The 14,035-nt window shown below is 38.1% G+C and overlaps 1 protein-coding gene across 10 annotated transcripts in view; it reads right to left on the reverse strand.

Moving 5' to 3' along the window:
• The window catches only part of ltbp1 (latent transforming growth factor beta binding protein 1), a 386,058-nt gene that overhangs the window by 71,492 nt on the left and 300,531 nt on the right, over positions 1–14,035 (reverse strand). For 8 of the 10 annotated variants that reach the window (XM_028820637.2, XM_028820635.2, XM_051919195.1 and 5 more), the window contains one exon: positions 396–524. The exons of the other annotated variants lie outside the window; for them this stretch is intronic. In XM_028820637.2, the coding sequence (XP_028676470.1) occupies positions 396–524 (129 nt within the window). The remainder of the gene's footprint in view (positions 1–395; positions 525–14,035) is intronic. 10 annotated transcript variants of the gene reach the window in all.

Raw genomic sequence — 14,035 nt, forward strand, 5'->3', positions numbered from 1 at the left:
CTGCTGACCCTGTAATTGGATTAAGCAAGTTTAGATAATATATGGCATTTGTTTAGATTCAGCAGGTTGGATAATGGATGGATGGATGGATGGATGGCATTTGATTAAATATGGAGTGAAGAAAGTGTATTGTACAAAATGCCAAACTCTGTAGAAGAGACTTTATAAAATAAAGCTTTACTTCTACTTAACATATTTAGGCACATTTTTATTACTTCTCCTTAGAAGTGATACATCTGTAGTGGCTGCTGCCTCGCCATCCCCTGATGTTTCCATATGCAAAGTGCAGCAAATGCTTAATGGAATCAAAACTGTTTTAAAATTCATACTATAATGATCTCTCATCACAGCAGCTTTGCTCCGTTTCAGTTACTGTGTGGCACTCCAACACTCACCCACACAGCCACGGTCATCATGAGAGTCCTGAAACCCCTGGTCACAGAGGCAGCTGAATGAGCCAACAGTGTTTTCACAGAACCCGTGGCTGCCACACAAAGTGTTGTTTGCCGCACACTCATCAACATCTGCAAATGAAACATTACACAAAACTGTAAGGTTAATGTCTCCTTGAGATTTACATTTGTTTTTTTTTTGTTTTGTGTGGGACCATTCAGGAGCTAGATCTTTTTGGTCACCAGGATGAAAGCTGGAAGCCACATTATAGACATGGTGAAGACAAGAAAAAAAAGGTAAAAAAGGCAAAGCAGAGAGGGTGTGAGTGAGCATCGCAAAATAGAAAGTGCTGATATGAGAGGGTTAATGAACTCGCTTTATGAAATGTGTCCAATGAGCTCATCCTTGAGCCAGAAGAACTGTCTGGGGTGCCTGCTCCTCACTAATGGCAGTAAGGTGCCATTAATGTGCTAGATAGTATACTACTATGTGCTTGGTATTCCTAAACACTAGGGGGCACCATCTGTTGCTATCAAACATTTAACTATTGCCACCCTGTATATTCCAAACTGTCCTATGCTAAATAATGTGCTCATTCTACTGAAACCTTCCTTGCATTTGAGGAGACATTAATGCATACGCTGAACTCCATTGAAAAGATGTTTTGGAATAATTTCCCTTGTTTTTTTAGGTCCTTCTTATATTTGTATTTAATAACTTCTTGAGAAATCCATTACAAAAATAAAGCTGAAAAGCATTAGCTTTTAAAAATACAATTTGAACTCACAGTATCACTGCCACTTAACCCCTTGACAAAAAGCTACAGAACACTGCTGTCTATGTCAAGTGCCATGATGGAAATATGGAGTTTCAATTGGGGAAGTCAGGGTTAATGACAGAGGAAGAGAGCAAATGTACCAGCAATATACAATAGAGAGTGCAGACTAATTATAGTACCTATAAAAAGTATTCACCCTAAGGTGCCTTTTGGTGTTGTATATCTTTCTATTATAATAAAAAAATCCTGGGACGAGATGAGACTTTTTAGCCTGGGACGAGATGTGATTTTTTCAGAGAGATACTTTCACATCCCGCGAGACGAGACTTTGTGCCAAGAGATTTAACCACGCCTGGGGTCGGAAATAAAAGATAAAGAGTAGATGACAAAGTAGAACATCGTAAAGAATTCAGAAACGTTACGTTACGATACACATGCAGAGCAGGTTAGAGATAATGAAAGTACTAAAATTCGAAAGTCTCAAAAAATGATAGTAAAGATCACATTAGCGCAAACAAACGGAAATTATTACTCGTTGAAATAATGTAACAGCGAAACGAGATCAAATATACTGTTTGGATTTAAAGTTTAAGTCAGAGACTTGTAGATCGTCTAATTCGTATTGCCATCAGGGAAAAGTAGTGTTTCTTCTCAATGAAGAGGCGTATCTGCGAGAATTAAAAGATTTGTTGTTTGATGAAAGTGAAATCCATATACGCGATCGGCAGAGACGCGTTGTGGCTGGCACGTAGTGCAGGCCAGGGGGTTGGTGAGTGAAGCGAGCAGGGGGCAAAGCCCCCTAGTTTGTAATTAATTTAGACCACTTTACAGAGATCTGTTTTCACTCTGACATTAAAGAGTCTCTTCCTTTTGATCAGTGTTAAAAAAGCCAAATTAAATCCACTGGGATTCAATGTGGTATAACAATGAAATGTGAAAATGTCCAAGGAGGTGAATATTTTTATAAGTACCGTAGCAAATCATTCAATGGACAGCGTCTCCAGCAGCTGAAGCAATGCTCTATCCAAAAATGATATGATCTTTTTTAATATGCTAATTACCCCATGTAGTTTTTAGTGATGGTTGAGGAGAATTTTTAATCCCATGTTTTCTTGCAGAATGGAGATAAAAAAATGTCATAATTTAATAGAAGCCAATAGGGACCAATGCTGTACAATGGCAAACGATGTAACAAACATCCATGAAAAATGAAAAACAAACTCGTATTACTGGTGTCACATAATCCAAATGTCAGCTAAATATGCTCAAAACAAATGCTTTTTTTCTAGAATATTGTTAAAATCTTCTGGAATTACTAGTGCGCATCATAAACAGGAAACCTAGAGTCTCATGGGACTGACTTTTTAAATGGAAGACCTGCCTCTCCCTCTCATTTGTTGGACAAGAATCCTGACTTCAGTTCAAAAAGTGCCTCCCATGAGGCCATTAGTGTCCTGATTATAATGTGTGCTGATCATTCCAGAAATATCTGTTTAACAATATTTTACCGTCTGGCACATTTTGAGCATACAGCTGAATAATTGACATGTGGATTATGTGACTTTTTTTTTCTTCCATGGACGTTTTTCACGCCATTTGCTTTTGTACAGCATGGTCACTATTAACTTCTCTTATATCATAAAATTTTTTTTCTCTCCATTCCACAAGAAAACATGAGGTTAAACATTTTACCCAGCCATTACTACAAACTACTCAAGTTAAGTAACATCAATCAATTTCTATAAGAGAACTACTGCAAGACTTCACAAATATAGAAAAAAGGATGAATACATATAGAATCTGTTTTGTTACATTTTTGCAGTATCTGACACTCCAAGTCCAAATACTTTTCTGTATTCCCTAAAATTTCTTATTAGTTTTTTTTCTGCTATATGTGTAATCTTTTTTTTTGATGTCCAGAACATTTCACATCACTAAATGTAGTATTTGCAAAATCTCTCCATTATAAAAGAAAATCTTGAGACGAGACTATTGCCAAGATATTTTTTCTAGTCCCGCCCTCCTCTCAACTATTTATGGTTAACGGCTCACGCCTGCGGTCCTCTCACCTCTCCTTCGTATGAATGCTTTTGTCAGACACAGTTCCTGCGCTCTCAGCTCTAAATTCCTCACTTTAAGTTCCTAATACAGTAAAAGAAGACTTATGTCCAAATCTTATTGAAGAATTTCATTCCGAAGGGTTATCAACAGAAGAAATGAGTACACGGGCAATCCTAGCACCGAGAAACTTGGTCGAACAATTCTGACATGTAAAATTTTAACAGGCGACAAGAAAGGTAATGTAGTACATCTTCTGTGGATAGCATTAGACACCAAAGGAGATCTTGATATGCCATTCATATTAAACCATTTAAGATTTCCTGTCAGAATAGCTTTTGCTATGACAATTAACAAATCACAGGGACAAACATTCGAAAAAGTCGGTTTATTTATTAGAGAGAAAGAAATGATATTCACTCACGGGCAGTTATATTTTGTGTTATCAAAATGTAACTCCAAACACGGAATCAAAATTCAATGCGATACTGATGAAAAGTTAATTCCAAATATTGTTTTTACTGAAGTTTTTACAGTAAAAGTGTAAGTTTAAAAAGTATTTGTGTGTTAATTTCAAAGCCAAACAAAACAAAAACGTATAACGTAACAAATAGCTCTAACGCAACATGAAACATAATTTTCTTTCAGTTTATTATATTTCACTATTTTTTAATATGGTTAATTACTCGCTGTAATGTAAAATAGTTAGGTCTATTATGCATATGTAACAATTCCCATGAAAATAACAATCTGTTTAAATTGTACATCCACTTCCCCATACGTGAGGGGCAGAGCCATGAAGTGGCTAGCGTGTAGTGCCTGCCCGGGGGATGGTGAGCAAAGCGAGCAGGGGGGCAGAGCCCCCTAGTTTTAAAATAAATATAATTATGGTGAATCTTATGATCTGGATCATCCATATCAATAGGCCTGCATCTTATCTGCACACTGACTTGTATAAAAGGCTGCTTACTTATTAAAACCGTGCTTCTCAACACTAGTACCAGTTCAGTAATGCCATAGTGGGAGAACTGATTATGCAATCCTAACCTAAAGCTGCAGGCCACAATTTTACAAGATGTGACAGCATTGCCTGTCCCCTTTTCCTAGCCACGCTTTGTATTAATTAAGTCTTCTGCACCATTCCAAGCAGACTAACATGCAGCTGAAATGGAATATGAACAGTGAAGTGTTACTAAGTGCAGTTCCTCTCCACCCTCCGCATTAGTTGTCCTCTCAGTTACCTGTATATAGTCAAATATGGCATTTGGGAAACACACAAAAAAAATGAACAATTTCTGACTACTATTACAATCAAGTGGTCTGTGACAATGACCAGCTGAGAAACACTGTTCTTATTTTTTATTGCATAAGCTTTATTATTACATTGCCATTTGTGTCAAGAGAGGTCCAGAGGGAGCAAAAGGCTTTTGCCGATTTCTGTTTCAATATCGCTACATTTCGGTTAGCATATACATTATTGCAATTTATTTTATCTCATATCTAGAATTTAAATTCTTTGGTACTAATAATTAGTTTAGATTATGTATTATGCATTTTATTGTTTTCTGGTCGTCAGCGTGAGCGATAATTAGTGGTTTTCAGCTGCAATTATTAGTATGATGAAATAAAGTTGTCCTGTAGTGGGTTGGCACCCTGCCCGGGATTGGTTCCTGCCTTGTGCCCTGTGTTGGCTGGGACTGGCTCCAGCAGACCCCCGTGACCCTGTGTTCGGATTCAGTGGGTTGGAAAATGGATGGATGGATATTAATCAGATAACTAGGACAGCATTTTTTCACTTAAGAAATATAGCAAAAGTTAGACCTTTTATAACATTGCAAGATGCTGAGAAATTAGTTCAGGCTTTTGTTTTCAGTCAGCTAGATTACTGTAACACACTCCTCTCAGGACCACCCAAAAAAGACATCAATCAACTGCAACGAGTGCAGAATGGAGCTGCTAGAATCTTAACTAGGAAAAGGAAATCTGAGCACATCACACCAGTCTTAGCGTCACTACACTGGTTACCTGTGTCATTTAGAATTGACGACATGCAGGTTAGGTGGATTGGCGATTCTAAATTGGCCCTAGTGTGTGCTTGGTGTGTGGGTGTGTTTGTGTCTGTCCTGTGGTGGGTTGGCACCCTGCCTGGGATTGGTTCCTGCCTTGTGCCCTGTGTTGGCTGGGTTTGGCTCCAGCAGACCCCCGTGACCCTGTGTTCGGATTCAGCGGGTTGGAAAATGGATGGATGGATGAAATAAAGTTATAAAGCACAGGATAGGAATTGTTCATATTAGGACGGAACATTTCTAGTTTATCATTAAGTTAACGGAACATTTCAATCATGTGAGGTTTTCATTATAACTTCGGTTATCATTTATTTCATTGTAAATGAGCAGCTACTAGCCTGCTAGGGTACTGGCACTTGGACATGACATTGACATTTGACATGCACTCTAAAAACGTGTAAGCCGTGTTACAAAATTTTTATTTTTCATTACATTTTATTTCTAAGCATGTTGTCAAATTTTAAGTTGTGTTTAAACTACAGTGTACAGATTCAGTTTGGCAACAGTTTAGATAGAGTTCATATCATAGGCTCATAGCAAGTAGCGAGCCGCGTACTCATCACAAATTTTAAGAAAATTACAATGAATAACGGGCCACGTGGGTCGACCTTGTCACCTCCTCACTCGTTTGAAGGATGGCCGGGCCGGTTGTGAGACCCAGTCCGCTCCTGGTGATGCCCCCTATGATGCAGGTGTTTGTTTCTTTTGTGTTCTTCACCAAACATTTTATCTGGGATACTAACAAAGTTGGAGTTAGAATTTCTGGCGAAAATGGTCAGGAATTAGAGAACATTCAAACTTGCTGAATGCCAAATATAAGATTTTCTCTTCCCTTACTATGTAAATTGTCAGAGTTTAACAAATTGAAATAAATGTTAAAAAACAAATGTGTGTTCTACTAAATGACCTGCCAGACCTACCAAACTCTGGAATCAGCATTTCAGAACATTTCAGCCTAGTTTTACTCCTGGTTAAAGACATAAATAGGATTTGGATTATGTTGTATATTTAATGGGAATTGTAAAGAGTTCAGCATGTAAAATGATCCAAGTTAAAATTAAAAAATGACTTAAAAAGTTAAACTTAATAACTTAAATTTAAATAATGTAATAAAGAAAGTAAAAAAATACCTTTTATTTTTTGTATTTCTTTTTTAGTTTAGGCTTAAGCTGCTCCGTTAGCTCAGAATGTATTCATTTCTTGGTGTTTTCTTCACCATTCAGGCTGAGACCACAGAAGGGCTTACAGTTAAACTTGAATGTCTATAGTTTTTATTTAAACAGTATTATTTCTGAAAACACATAAATGCATGCCATAGAAGAATATTTAGCCCATAAGTTAATATCAGATTATGAAAAAAAACAAGTCTAGGCGCAGACTTATTTTGAAAAATGAATGCCTTCTGAAGAAGTTGTGCACTTTACAGTGATATAAGGGAGCAGTATGGCTCTGTCAACCACACAGGCACAACACTGAGTTATGACTACTAGTGATTAACTGCATCAATTTAAACTGAGCTGATACTTCTACAAATGGGCATTCTGACAGGGATTACTGAATGAAAAATGTTTGCAGCCTCTGTTTTCAATTTATAACAAATTGTCCCCATAACATATTGTAACTTAAATCTTAACATAGTCTTACACCAATGTCTTGCTCACTGAGCTGTGACAAAGCCCTGAGAAAGTTCATTGTATTTGTGCCAAAGCAGAATACTGGCGTTGGAAATCTCATTAAGCAATTGAGTAGTGGTGCTGCTTTCAATTTCTTCCACATAACATAATGTATAACGTTCTGTTTATTCGTTGCTGTAAATGAATGTTGAGTTTAGGGCTGTATGCTTTGTATTATTAATACAAGGTAAAAACAATCTACATATAATAAAGCAGAAGTATTTTTATTTAGGGCTAGGAATTGATTAAAAAAATTAAATTAATCGCTTAAATATATGTTATTAATTGTGATTAATGACATTTAACATTAAAACGTAATTATAAAATTAATACATAAATCATGAAGTAAATACACACTGAATCACAAATTTAATGTAGAATCACCACAAAGGAATTTAAAAAAAATGAATGGCGTAGTTTAAACTTGACCAATGACCTTAAACCTGAACTTTTAACAAATACTACTTGAGCAGGTACAACCTGAATTTGAACGCCTTCCTAAAAGGCAAGTTGAAAAGAAGGCAAAAAGAAAATGAGGCCAATGTATTAATTATCAAATTGACATAACATATGAGACACAGACGTGTCAAAGTAAAATTAAACGATCAAAACAACTGTCGACTTTGAATACACTGCTAAAGTTAATTGAAAGAACATGCATCTTTAAAACCTGTCTTAAAACTCCGTAAATACCATCCTCAATTGTTCATCACCGTCAATGACTTAATAATTGTAGTCTACGCAAGTGTTTTTCAACTGGTGAGATGTGGAAACAACAGTATAGTGCCCCTCGGTCCAGACCTGAGAGAAACACACTCCTCAGATGGTCGAGAGCTGTCAAGGAGGATGGGACTACTGGAGAAGATGACATAAAAACACAGCTCTGCGATTGCCGCTTTATAGACAGTTTAGTACATGTATAGATTTAATGTTTTTGTGGTTGGTAGAATCGTGGTGTGCCTTGGAATTTTTTGGGTTACAAAAAGTGTGCCACCACAGAAGAACGGTGGGAAAACACAGCTCTACCTACACCTTTGCTCCTGGCACGCAAAAAAAAAGGTCTCCGTAGCTTTTATCTTGCTTAAAATCTGACACCGTGCATTACTTAGGTGATTATATTGTGTTCTTTACATAAATTAGCGAAGATACTGGAATAATGGGTAGGGATAATCATTACACTTCTGTTTCGTAGAATTTTATTATATTAGTGCCCTCAACACTGTAAGCTACTTGGCAGGCAGGTGGGTTAAACACAAGGGTACTAGAGACTGATTTTAGTTTTAGTGCCACTCAAAGATAACTTATTTAGCGATTACGTGGTATGACTTTGATTCTATCTCCTTACAGGAACATGAAATGAAAAGTAAAAGAGAGAGTGTCGTTTTTATCTTTGCAGATTTTCTCTAGCTTTGCACCAGGACTGCCATAAACCCCCCTCACTCCCTGCACCTTGTCAGTATGTGTAAATGAAGAAAATGAACACCAGTGCTACGTATTGACATGTGGCGTATCACTGTGAACCGCGTAGTACGAAATGTTAAACCTTTAAATGAAAATCTTATTACATAACATTTTAAAAGGTAGCATATAAATACGGAACTGGATGTGTATATACTGTAATTCTTTATGGACAAACTTAACTTTTTTGTATTATTGTTTTGTAATGTTACAAAAAAAAAAATGACATGAAAATGCCGCCATGACCAAAGCACTGCCTGAGACACTTGCCTCCTTGCTGGCCCTGGATGCGACAAAATTTTTTAACACTTTAAACAGGCTGTATTAATCGCAAAAATGAACGCATTAACTTTCCCAGGCCTAGTCTTTAAATACTGTGCAATTTAAATGATTCCTCTTACTCTTATTCTCCTATTCTTTTGCTTTCTTATCACAGTCCTTTATCAGCGATGAAATGTCAACAAGGGGTGGCACAGTGGGTAGCGCTGCTGCCTCGCAGTTGGGAGATCTGGGGACCTGGGTTCGCTTCCCGGGTCTGCCCTGCGTGGAGTTTGCATGTTCTCCCCGTGTCTGCGTGGGTTTCCTCCGGGTGCTCCGGTTTCCTCCCACAGTCCAAAGACATGCAGGATAGGTGGATTGGTGATTCTAAATTGGCCCTAGTGTGTGCTTGTTGTGTGGGTGTGTTTGTGTGTGTCCTGCGGTGGGTTGGCACCCTGCCCAGGATTGGTTCCTGCCTTGTGCCCTGTGTTGGCTGGGATTGGCTCCAGCAGACCCCCGTGACCCTGTGTTCGGATTCAGCGGGTTGGAAAATGGATGGATGGATGAATATCAACAAATTAAACTACAGCACATATTTAGTATTTTTACATTAAGGTAAAGGGGGACATTTCATACATACATTCATATTTTATTTCAGGTTAAAGAGTAATCAAGCAGTCCCCCTTAAAATCCGTTTTACACAGTGGGGACTACAAGTGGAAGTGGTAGGCTTGTTGAGTGAAAATGGCATTCCTTTACTGGAGCGCTGCTGGTTTATTGGTTATCTGCATTTCACTATTATCTAATGTCTGGTTAAGAAAACAGGCAACAACTAAAACTTAAATGCAGCTGCTAAAAACCAAAATGGGCAATTAAGCCCAAAAAAACACATTGCTTTAGTAGTAAATAAATGGGTTCTAATTAAGAAACTGGCCCTCAAGTGTAAACCTGCAGCCACTGTGGACCTCCAGCATTGCATTTGAGGACCTCTGATCTACAATGTAACTGAAATTTGTCTTTGATGAATGAAAGCACTAACAAGGCACAGAGTTAAACACCAAGCTTCATTATCAGCAAGGACTGAGATATAATTAGGAAATTGGTTGGAATGAAAACCTGGAGCCACTGCGGCCCTCCAGGGCCATGATTGAGGACCCCTGGCCTAGATGTTTAATCAAATTTGATTTTGCTTAATCTCCAACCAGAGAGTTTTTCTGTCAAGGTGAATGTGTATTTTTTGATATATTATTCTTTTGCTTTCTTATCACAGTCCTGTATCAGCGATGACATAACCCTAAATTAAACTACAACACATATTTAGTACCAGTAACGGCAGACTGCACAATAACGTGCAGTGAATACACTTGACTTATAGTTTTCAGACTCTTTCTCTGTACGTTTACCATTCGTTTGCTCAGAGGTTGATGCCCTTGCTCCTTCCTGAGCAGCTCTTCTTTTCTCTACCCTAGCGGCCCGCTTCTTCTCTTCTTTCATCTGCATCTTTTTGCGTTAAAACTGATTAAGTCAGTGTTTGTGTTGCAATTACTTAGTATGTTTTCTTTAATTTTTCACTTAAACTGGCACTTAAGACTTCAATCTGCATCAAAAACGATTTAAGATATGAAGAGGTAGGGGAAGTGATGGCAAAGGTGGTAGGGATGAGAACGGTGCCCGCACACATGCACCTCACAGCCACCCTGCTGGCCGCTGCTGAGAGTTGATTCTACAATAAAATAAATATAAAAGAGGAATAACCTTGGAGGTCAATCATCACCCCGAAAGCAGACAGTAGACTTCACGTCATATATGTGTACCAAATTTCAAGTCAAACGGTTTCCGAGCTACAGGTGATTTAAAATGCTGTACAGACAAACGAACAGCCACGGTAGCGTATGATATGTAAAGATTTTTACATTAAGATAAAGGGGGACGTTTCATACATAAATTCATATTTTATTTCAGGTGAAAGAGTAATTAAGCAGTCCCCCTAAAATCTGTTTTACACAGTTTGGACAACAAGTAGAAGTGGTAGGCTTATTGAAATAGTGAAAATGGCATTCCTTTACTGGAGTTCACAAACCGCTGGCTATAAGAACTCCTGAGACCCACCAATCCATAGGGGCTTCTATCCTGTTTGATGTTAGAGTTTCCATGTTAGAATGGGCTTCTGGATTTTCTAATGATGTTTCTAATAATCACAAACCAATGGTGACATAGTGGCATTCCTGTGAAAACTTTATCAAGCTATTCGTCAAAGCAAGGAAATTTATGTCAGAGTGTACGGCAAGAGAACATACAATAGCGCCACTCTTCCACAGACACGTTACCGAGAAATCCGTTCCAGCTTTGGTACTGTCCTTTTGCTACATTTGCCTTTTTCTAATGTTTTTTGGGGAGAATTTTTTTTGTTCTTTGTTCTTGTTCTTTATTATTTCACCTTATACAATTTCTTGTATTAGGAATTTGTTATTTTTCGCATACCCCTTGGGGTCAGAGCGCAGGGTCAGCCATTGTACAGCACCCCTGGACCAATTGAAGGTTAAGGGCCTTGCTCAAGGGCCCAGCATAATTTAAGTGAGAGACTCTCAGCAATGTGATGGACCTTGCAGAACAACTACTAATCTGTGTAGAAAAGCACAGAAATGGAAAATGTTATTAGCAAATGAACTTCCGTTTAGGAGGAGAGCTAATGCATTTTTCACGATTACAATTGGAATGGCGACATATCATTTCTATACAAGCAGGTGGAGGAACACTCTGAAATAATGCGCTCTAATGGGTTCTTCGTTAAAACAATCTCTTAGTAGTATGTGTGCAGTACTTAAAGCCTCATAATTTAATCAATATTTAGATGGGGGGTCCTCAGTCACGGTCCTGGAGGGCCGCAGTGGCTACAGGTTTTCCTTCCAGCCAGTTTCCTAGTTAGAAGATGGTTGTTGCTGATAATGAAACTTGGTATTGTACTATTTGGTTTGTTCGTTGCTTTCATTCATCCAAGAGAAATTTGAATTGCACTGTAGAGTTTGCTTCTCTGAGAATATTAGCCATGTGTTTTGTGGACCAGAACAGATTTAAACATAACGCTCCTTCCAGTTCCACCCTCATTTATTTCTGGTGTGCTCCCTGGTTGCAAGTATCAATTCAAGGGCAAAAAGGGTAAATTTATCCATTTAAAATGTAATCTGTTACACAATAAAGTGTGCAGAAAGGGAAGGGGTCTGAATACTTTGTTAATCCACTGTTATCCAGGTGTCAAAGGTGACTTTAAAATTGTAGCCTTCAAGTTTTAAAGTTTCCCCTTTTGAGATATAACAAAAGCTGTATTCTTGCCTAGCCATTTGTTCTCTCCGATGACCTAATGAGTTTTCGTCTTGTGCCAGCTGACACCTGATCTGATAATGACCACTTACTTGGCACCATATTGGCAGCTAACTAGTTTGCATGACATCTCTGAAACTAAGAGAAACAGAATTACACCAAATACTTCTCTCTGTCTAGACAGCCTGCTCAAAGACCCCCTTCTTATTTTTTTCCATTTTTTTTTTTTATAACAGCAGGAAAGGGCATTTATATTCTTAATCGCCTAGTAAAACTGACTGCCGATGGGCATGTCCTTTGGCATCGACGGCCAGTGGAAAATATAAAAACTGTCCCAGATGTAAAGCTGATTGAACATGACTTCACAAAAAATACAGCATCTGTACAGTTTGCCAAGTAAGCAATTTACATTATAGAACTCCATAGACCTGTTGTGTAGAAATTGAGGCAGTTCATAAGTGCTGTTGAAAGGATTCTCTTTTACAGTCTATTGGTGGTTCATTTATGAGCATTAGGATCAATCAATCAATCAATCAACCAACCAGTCAAATATTAGGATGTATCCTTTTACAAGTCTCGCCACAGCTAGTCCGCCTTTCCCGAGGCAGGAAAGTTTATTTTTGTGAGCACTTTTGTGGCTGGTTTTTAATTTGTTTTTTTGATTGGCAAGTCACTGAGAAATAAAAAAAATCAACCTGGTAATTTACTTTTATGGGACTGGTTGAGGTAATGTCATTTGCACAGTTTGACATGTTTTAGAGATTCATGTGCTTCTAATTCATTAGCTTCTTTCCTTAGGGATTCATTTATGTATTAAGTTGTTTTTGGCAATGGGCAACACAGGGGTAACAGTGGTTAGTGAAGTTGCCCCACATCTCCAGCTTTTGTTCCTGGTCTGGTCAAATTCCTTGTGGTGTATTCTTCAGTTTTTCTAGTTAGGTCTCCTCCTTCAAAGCAAGAGATGTGAAACTTAGCTGACTGGCACTGCACTGGACTGAAGTACCATGTAGAGATGGCTCATCAGCATGTGGTGCTGCTTGGATATGTTTTAGCCAAGGGTCACCAGCTGTTTTATTTAGTTTTGGGCAACTGGAGCACCACATACAATATGTGATTTGTCATGCATGTGTGCACAGAGACTACCTAAAAGGTGTGGGTAAGCCCATCAATGCCATTCCAAAGCAAGAGGGGGAGCTGCTGCTGCTGCTAAATTGATCTCCTGTTTTACCTCTGCAGCTCCAGCCAATCTAGCCCCGCCCCCACTCCCTAACCCCGCCTCTTCCAATCTCTGACCAATTTAAGCAGGTGGCCTACAGAGGGACATCATCATTTATGGACCTGCTACTATTTGAAACGGGGCTCTTAATAGCATTTTTTTCTGTTATACAAGTGCCTCAACACTGTGTTTCTTTTTGTTATTATTTCTACTGAGCCAATGTAGGACAATTTATGTTATTAAATGGGGCAATCTGGCTTGATACCCTGAACCCTTGTATTGTAAATCCTTCACAGGTTAAGCAGGTCTTTGTTTTTTTGAATGGGTGTCTGATTTTTCATTATCTGTATGCAACATATGGTAATTCTAGTTTAAGAGAATTGCTGAGAACTGAGAAGATCGTTCCTCCCCCAAACTATGCGACTCTTCAATTCCACCCAGGGGGGTAAACGTTAACAATATATAAAGTTATTGTCAGTTTTTACCTGCATTATTATCAATCTTTAATTTAATATTGTTTTTTGTATCAGTAAGGTGCTGCTGGAGTATGTGAATTTCCCCTTGGGATTAATAAAGTATCTATCTATCTATCTATCTATCTATCTATCTATCTATCTATCTATCTATCTATCTATCTATCTATCTATCTATCTATCTAGTTTATTTGAATTGTTACAACCTACTCTAGATCTATTACTTGGTAAACTAATTTCGTTTTCATTAATTTGGTGCAGATGACTTAATTGAGTCCTGCCATAATTACCTACCTATTGAGTTGCCCACTGTTTTTAAATCACCTGGGTTTGTGGGATATAAA

Source organism: Erpetoichthys calabaricus, chromosome 15 (assembly GCF_900747795.2).
Source record: "Erpetoichthys calabaricus chromosome 15, fErpCal1.3, whole genome shotgun sequence".
Classification (NCBI taxonomy): Eukaryota; Metazoa; Chordata; class Cladistia; order Polypteriformes; family Polypteridae; genus Erpetoichthys; species Erpetoichthys calabaricus.